Source organism: Varanus komodoensis, unplaced genomic scaffold (assembly GCF_004798865.1).
Source record: "Varanus komodoensis strain SLA01 unplaced genomic scaffold, ASM479886v1 scaffold11, whole genome shotgun sequence".
Taxonomy (NCBI): Eukaryota; Metazoa; Chordata; class Lepidosauria; order Squamata; family Varanidae; genus Varanus; species Varanus komodoensis.
The window spans coordinates 25,502,467-25,510,321 of record NW_025335317.1 but is presented as its reverse complement, the minus strand read 5'-3'; the positions used below and the strand labels follow the sequence as shown (position 1 = coordinate 25,510,321).

The 7,855-nt window shown below is 43.6% G+C and overlaps 1 protein-coding gene across 4 annotated transcripts in view; it reads right to left on the bottom strand.

Moving 5' to 3' along the window:
- Positions 1-4,392, bottom strand: part of HECTD2 (HECT domain E3 ubiquitin protein ligase 2) — an 85,285-nt gene extending 80,893 nt beyond the window's left edge. For all 4 annotated transcript variants that reach the window (XR_006413785.1, XM_044420637.1, XM_044420636.1 and 1 more), the window contains exon 1: positions 4,013-4,392. Coding sequence is in view for 3 of the 4 variants with exons in the window: in XM_044420637.1 (XP_044276572.1) it covers positions 4,013-4,282 (270 nt within the window). In the remaining variant the exon portion in view is untranslated. The remainder of the gene's footprint in view (positions 1-4,012) is intronic.
- Between the last annotated feature and the right edge of the window lie 3,463 nt (positions 4,393-7,855).

The following is a 7,855-nucleotide window of genomic DNA, read 5'->3' as shown; positions in this document are numbered from 1 at the left end:
CAAGAGACAAATAAGATGGTCAGGTACTCCCATCTCTTTAAGAACTTGCCACAATTTGTTGTGATCCACACAATCAAAGGCTTTAGCATAGTCAATGAAGCACAAGTAGATGTTTTTCTGGAACTCCCTAGCTTTCTCCATGATCCAGCGTATACAAAAAGAATAATGTCAGCTACTTCTTGTAGATGATGTAAAGGGAGCAGAGAAGGGGGAAGAGAAGACCAGCACCATGAAGGTATGAGGTATCCTAGGGGCACATCAGCCTCTTTCCCTTCTCCTCCAAAGTGCTGCCTTTAGTCAGTCAAAATCATTTGGTTTGTCTCCATGTTCTTCCCAAACTGCACAGAATGCCTATGATTTTCCAAGTTCAGAGGGTTACAGACATCCCCATAGGTTTGTTAAAGTAAACCTTTAAAAAGTAACACTTTCAAAATGCAAAGTCTGTTGTTTTTGTAGGAAGAAAAAGGATGCTCAGTATTAGCTGAGAGACTAGTTAGTAACTTTAATCCACTGCTGCTTTTCTTTCAGATGCAAACTGAAAATCCCTTTAGTTGTAGAAAAGCTATATGGAAAGTAGCCTCTTAAATGTTCTTCACATGAGCCTATCAGCTCAGAAGGTCTTTGGAAAAGGATCTCTCTCACTGTTGTGCTCAGCTAGATTTGCCAGGTACAGTTGTCACTCTACTGATGCAAAGAGCCAAATGACTTTCCATCTTTTAAGGCAAGAACACAAAACATGCCGCTTGCAGGAAGCAAGTGCTCTTCGAAGTCCTGCCTTACATTCCCTTAGAACCCACCTCACCTATGCTGCCGGAGGTAGGCATGGGGAAGAAATACACTGTGGGGACAGGCTTTTGTTCCTGTCACAGGAACCACAATCTTGGAAGATTACAAGAAGCAGGGCTTGCAGTTTCTTATCTGTTTCATAAGATGCTTCAGGAATGAGGCTTGTTTGGAAGTTTGTATGTGTGCAAGGACTTGGGGGTGGGGGTGTTAATCGATTGGTCCCAAAGGAATGCAGCATAAATTGCCCTTCCATATAAAACTGAGAAAGTCTTTTAATATCAGAACGTATCAGAATGTATATAGAACAAAGACAATGTGAATAAATCTGAATGAATTGGATGCAATTCTGTGTGTGCATATTTGCAAATATGCATGTGCAAATCTGCATGTGCCAGTGCTGCCTCACCATCCCAGAAAACATCCAATGTGTCTGTTGGGGCTGAAAAGGTTGCACATCTCTACTGTAAGGCATTTCTTGTAGAGAAGAGGCATGCTCCTAATTATAAACCACAATATTTTTAAATTGCTAATCTAAGATTTTATTCTATTAGTCTCAAGGGTGGACAACCCATGACCCTCCATGTTTTGGGCTTCAATTCCCAAGATCCCTCACTATTATCTGTATTTGCTAGGATTGATGGGCATAGCAATCTAGAAGTTACCCACTCCTGCGTCAGTCAAGTATGTAATCATAACTGCTACATAGAACAAAGTTGCTTAAATGTTAGTACTCATGATATTTTTGGTGAATGGCTCTGCTTTATGTTCTTTTCTACTTTTAAGCTTTGTTTTTTCAGATGCTGTGAGCTCATCCCACCACGTTTTCCAAGTGTGGTATCATACTCATGTAAACTTTTAAAGAAAAACAAGCGATGCAAAACAATAAGGCAGCCCCTTCCTTGAGCAACAGTTTCTGGCACTCCATTGATGTTTTTGTTTCTTTATTTTCTGTGTATGTGTTACATGTAGAAGGTTTAAAAAAAACATTACTCAGTGGATGTTTTAATTGGTCTTTTAGAATTAGGCACTTCGATTGTGTATGGATGTCATTAATGCATGGCAAATCTTGGCTCAGAGAACAAGACAGACTAAAATGTGCTCAGACATCCCAGACCTATCCACCCTTCTAATTCAACTTGGATCAGTAGATCATTAGAAAGTTGATGAGCTATGTACTGTGTAGATAGGTAATTTTAATAATTCATTCATTGATTGACTTGAAAAACTATCATTCTTCAAATATATAATATCCAGTTACTTGAGCTATTAAACTGTAGGAGAAATAATAGCTGAGAAATGTATGTTAAATAAAAATAAAATTTAAGAAAATATGTTATGTATTAATACATAATACATGCAAATATGTCTTGCTGAGTAATAGCACTAGATCCCTCAATGTTCTCCAAGTGGTAGCACTCCCTGAAAATATTTCCTGTTACTCCATCTGGACTCCAAGCTTTCCATCACAGCAAAATTATGCACAATGTATATAATAAAATACTTGCTCCTCCAGTAATGGTCTTTGTCACGCTTTATTCATCCCAGCTAGCAGCAGTGCTGTTAGCAACACATCTCAGGCACCTGATCTTGAGGCAGAAGTCCAAGTCCCTGCAGTCCCAGTGACCCAGGAGGGCCCCCAAATAAACCACCCTAGATTCTTCCTTCTTCTGGGTAGCTACTTGTAGCTCCGGCTTGGAAATAGGCAAAATGCACTTTAAAATCCAAGCTCTAGTTACAAGCAGTGGTTACACTGAAAGATCACTGGGCAGCAGATTGGGCTGCCTGCTGTTGCTCTGAAAATGGAGCTGTTCTCTTCCTCCCAGAATGAACCCAACAGGAAAGAAAATATGGGAGCTAGCACTCCCTAGCTGCAACCTCCTAGGTTTGCTCTTCCAGCTGTAAGTGGGCAGTTTCTGCAAGGAGAAGCAAGACAGTGCTGGCTGGTAAAGGTCAGAAGGAACTGGCAGGAAATCCAAATTATTTGCTTTCCCCCCTTTTTCTCAGATGTTTATGCCCACTTACTCAGAGGTAAGGCACACTAACTGAAGCTGTATTTTCATATTGCAGTTTGAAGGTATGAAATATTTTGCACTGGCATCAGAAGAAAAAAGATACATGCTTTTCCATTCTATATAGGTATGGATGCTGAAATTCTTAAAACTGGATTTTCTTCAAGGCTACTGATTTCTAATTGCTCTACACCTGCATGCTATTCCATCTGAAGATATATTGTTCAAACACTGGTGATGAACCACACTGATCATCCCAGAAATACAGACCACCAACCACTCTCAGAATTCAGCAATCTAAGGGTCAATGCATACTCTGAGATGAATTAACTGGTAAAGCTTTTGTGGACTGTATCACCTTAGAAGGCAGGTGGGGGAAGCTGCAGTAAATCCAGGAGGCAGGGCCTCCTTGTTCTGTATACCTCTTGACTCTTTCATATAAGGATGAGGAGGATGCCGAAGGGAAATTTCTTGAAATTAATTCAGCTAATTAAGACGAACCATTGAAGGAGATGATGAACATTGCAATTCATTCATTACTGGCTTATATTAGGCATCTTTATGCAAACTACCTATTGAATACAGTGGGATTTTGTTCTGAATAAATGTGTGTAAGATCAGCTGTGTTCTTGTAAAATCATTATCTAAAATTGCTTAGTTGCACTACTGCAAGGTAGTCTTTCCAGAATTTTCCTGCTACTCCCTTTCCTCCAAAACCTTAAAAATATTTCTTCTACATTAATCCCTGAAAATGAGTACACAAAAGCATATATGTTAGAATTAATATATTACTGTTATATTCACAATTCAACCTTAATTTAAAATGGAATGTTGTTTTGACAGATATCCTATTAGAAACAGTTTAATGACAATTACAATTTTAACATAAAGTTTCAATATCTCTACTGATAGTTTAGTCAATGAATGCCCAATGTATTTCAGATCAGTAACTTAACTGGTGCTGCTACTTCAGGGAAATCAATTCGCCTGTATATTATGTGGATGAATAGAGAAGAGAGTAAGAAAAAGTCTTGTATCTTGCTTTCAGTTACCAGTATGAAAGATTTGGTCTTTAGCTGCTTTTAAACAGAACCAACCAACCAAAAGAAAAAAAAAGAGTCATTCAGCCAAGCATCTCCTTGTGAGCTCAGCAAGGCGGCTGGGTTAACGCACTAAGCTTTCCAGCATCAGTTAAAGAAGCAGGCGCTGGTACATACCCCAGAAGCTGTCCTAGATTCAGTCAGACGGGGAGGCGATTTCTCGCTGTCTTTCCCTCCTTTCTTGGATCCTTCCTTCGCTTCCTCCTCCTCCGCAGTCGCCACCCCCTCTTCCTGCTCCGATCCCACCACCGCCTCCGCCGACGGGGGATCCAAACTGTCCTCATTCATTTTGCGACCCAGCAAAGAAAGCTTGCCGCCGTCCGCGGCGGGCAGGAGAAGCTCTGGGGTGGCCGCCGCGGAAGGCTGCGGCGGGCTTTGCAGGGACATTGCTTTCTGTCAGCGCTGCTCCCCGTCAACCAGCAGCCATCCTCGGCCCTTCTCAACCCCCTCCCCAAAAGGCGCGCCTCCTCTTCTTCTCTCTTCCGCCCCGCACAGCGGCGGTTATCTCAAACAACCTCTCTGCCTCAAGGCACGCACGGCCCACGGCCCCCACTACCCCCCCGCGAAGATGCAGATTCCGCAAGTAGCAACCGGCTCTTTGGAAACAGCCACAACAATCCTGGACCCGCCACTGTCTTCCTAATACTCCCTGCTCAAAATCTGCCTGCAGTTTCTTCCTACCCGCGACCCACACCGCTTCGCTTGATAGGGTTAATCGGGAAAAGCATGCCCCGCACGGCGCTCCTCCTCTCTTCCTCTCCCCCTCTCCCCACCCGTCGCGGCCGGTCCCTAATCCCACAGCCGAGTAGCGAGAAGATGCCCGCCTCCTTCCTCCGCTCTCCAGCGGCCTCCCTGCGGCTCCCTCTGCCAGCCTCAGAGCAACAACGACCTCGTTAGGCCGTCCCCAGAATAAGCACGGAGGCGGCGGCGGCGGCGGCACTAGGCGCTGCTCAGCGCGCTACCCCGCCGGGGGTTCAGACACCCCCGCGCGGAAGGGAGACGAGACGTGGCGGTCGCGTCAGCGCGCCGCCGCCCCCACTAGTTCATTTTCCACTGGCTGGCGAGGGAGGGGCCTCAGGCGAAGCTGTCCGACTGCCACGGCCACCTGCCACGGCCACGGCCACCCCGCAGAGCCGCTACGCCGCCTACAGGCCAGGGCTAGAAAGCGACGCCGCCTTGTTAATAGAAATGCAGTTGGTGTGGTGGGGGCTGCGTGCGTGAGAGGCCACGCGGTTACGAAAACTCCGTAGCCGGAGTGGGTGGGCGGAACCGGCGCTGCGAAGGAGAACTACGCACTCGCTCGCCCCGTAGTTGCCGCGATTCAGAGATTCTCTGGCAGACGATTCGCAACGGAACTAGCCTCGTTGTACGTCATCCGCTCAGTGAGCACCGGGCAGATTCCCTTTTGTACGCACCTTGCTGGGTAGAGGGATGCAAAGCACAGATGTCGCTGTGCTGAAGCAGTTCCTCAGTTTACAGCAGGACCTAAATATCGTTTGCTCATTTTCCATCTTCCTAAGTTTTCTTCCTTCTTTGCACCTGTCTCCTTTGTCAAAATTTAGACTGGAAGCTGTTGAGGCTGGAAAGCTTCTTTTTCCTCCACTTATGCTAAAGTACATTGCTAGAATTATTATTACTCTCGTCAGTAATTGACAGCAAATAGGCATGATGTTGTGCAACTCGAAATGTTATACAGAATAAATAACTGCTTTGAGCTATTTCAGAAAAGTAGTACAAAATATTTTAATAAATAGAATTAGGATAGGCAGCTGCCCTCCTTTACCACACTGAGAGAATGTAGGGTTGTAGAACTTGAATGGGAAAAAGTGAGACAACTTTCAGCTCTTCTTAAAACCCATCTTTCCAGCCACCACCATCCTGCATTCTTTCAAATTCATTCCAAGGCTGCTGCTACCTAACCACCCCATTCTTCATGAAACTTCCTTCCTAGCAAGGCGTTCTGCCTGAGGTGGCCCTGGTGCTGTGGAAACACAGGTGATCTCCAAGGCCATAGCACCCAGAATGCCTCACCATGAAGAAGAATGCAAAGCATGTGTGCCACATATAGCTACTTGCAGCCATATAGGTTTCTGGAGAGCCTCATGGACTGTGGAGTTCTGCTGTGGTCTTTCCTGTAGCAGGGTAGCAGCCGGTAGGACTGCCCAGAAAGCCTTCCCTGTGCTGTGCCTGTGCTATGCCTAGCTCCAAGGCCGCCTCAGAATTAGTTTTTCTGGGAATTCTCCAGTACTTGGTGTCTCTCAAGTGCTGGCAAGCCAGTGCCTTGTTCTGAGAACGCCGAAGCAGAGAGATCTATAGCTGAGAGAGCCTGAAGTACCAGCACTAGAGGCTGGTGCCACCACCATGCAGCCAATTCTGCCACCTTAGGGGTGTTGCTTACTACCCCCGGAATTTGGTGCTTAAGGCAGTCACCTAATTTGCTCCCAGAAAGAAACAGCTCTGGCTTTCCATCATGTGAAGGAAATTTTTCATGCTTTCTGCATTTTGACCTCTATAAGAGAAAAAGTAACAGGGGAAGAGAACTTGGAAGAGAGAACTGTGATATATCAGAGAAAAATATAAGACACCTTGCTGCCTCTTTGCTCAGGATTCCAGACTCAAAGCTGTCGTCTATTAAAACCACACTGTGATACAAATGCACATTTCTATATAATGTAACGTTAATCCTGTAGGATGCAGTCCTATGCATGTTTAGAAAGAAAAAAGTCTAAATAGGCATAAGATTGACCTTTAGTTTTATTTTAGGAATATAGGAGGAACAGAATAACCCATTTCCCCCATAGTGTAATATTATAAATGAGGCATATCTCGTCTTTGGAATAGCTGTAGAAATATACTGTCTATCCTAACCAAGTTAAATTGTATGCATAGCTTATTGGGATTTTCTCTGATAAGGGTTAAAAGAAACTCTCTGAAATATCCAGCTTAATGTTCTGCTGTGAGGGCATATGAAAGAAAAAAAATGACATCAAATGGCCACTGGAATGCAAATAGCCATACAATACATGCCATATAAAATACTAGCCAGTGAATATTGGTTGATTATACTGTGGACACTGGAGCTATCTGCAAATAGTAGAACTGTATGCCTCTTATCAGGTAAATGTGGTATTCTAAGCCACTGAGATTACAGAGGGAAGCCTTCCTTCTGTATGAGTTTGATGAGTTTAACAATCCATAGAAGTTCTCTTTCTCTATTCTCTGCTGGCCTCCTTTGTTTTTTTGTTTTTTCCCCTCATTTATTTTTTCACAGCAAAGGTGTGCTGTGAGCCAAGTTTGAACACATTTTTCACCACATTCTGCTTCCAAGCAGAATGTGTGTTTGACTGCATTCCTATTTAAAACAAGTAGAAAGTAGGTATTTTACAATAAAATCCTGAATCCTGCTCAGAAAGCATTGGTGTTTTCTGCAAGCAGCATAAGTTGGAAACAAGATAGACTCCAAATTCTGCAGCAAGGCTGTGTTCCAGAGATAGTTTCTTTTAATTCAATATAAGTTGATGTGACTATGTTAGATTGTGCCTTAGTTCCCTGTGAGTATGCACACTTTGTCATTTGTATGGGCATCCTGCTGACATAGTGGCTTACATAATTACACAATACCATCACACAAACATCCCCATCAGTGACTGTCACATAGAGGTTGTGGAGGATCATTGGGATGATGATTCCACCTCTCCTCTTTTTTTTTTCCACCTATCAGGAAGCTCCTGAGCACTAGCACTCATTCCTTGGTGGACGAGATGTTCTCAGTGATACGGAGAATCTGCTAGTGGTGGGTAAAGGGATGTAGATTTTACATACATCTTGAATTTGATAGATTTTTTTACTTATGATTTAATTTGCATCAGATCTAACTTAGTATGTCTATTTATTACATTAGCAAACAAAGCTAAGAAAAAAGAGAGAACATGTTATATAAAATATCCTATACAAGACTGT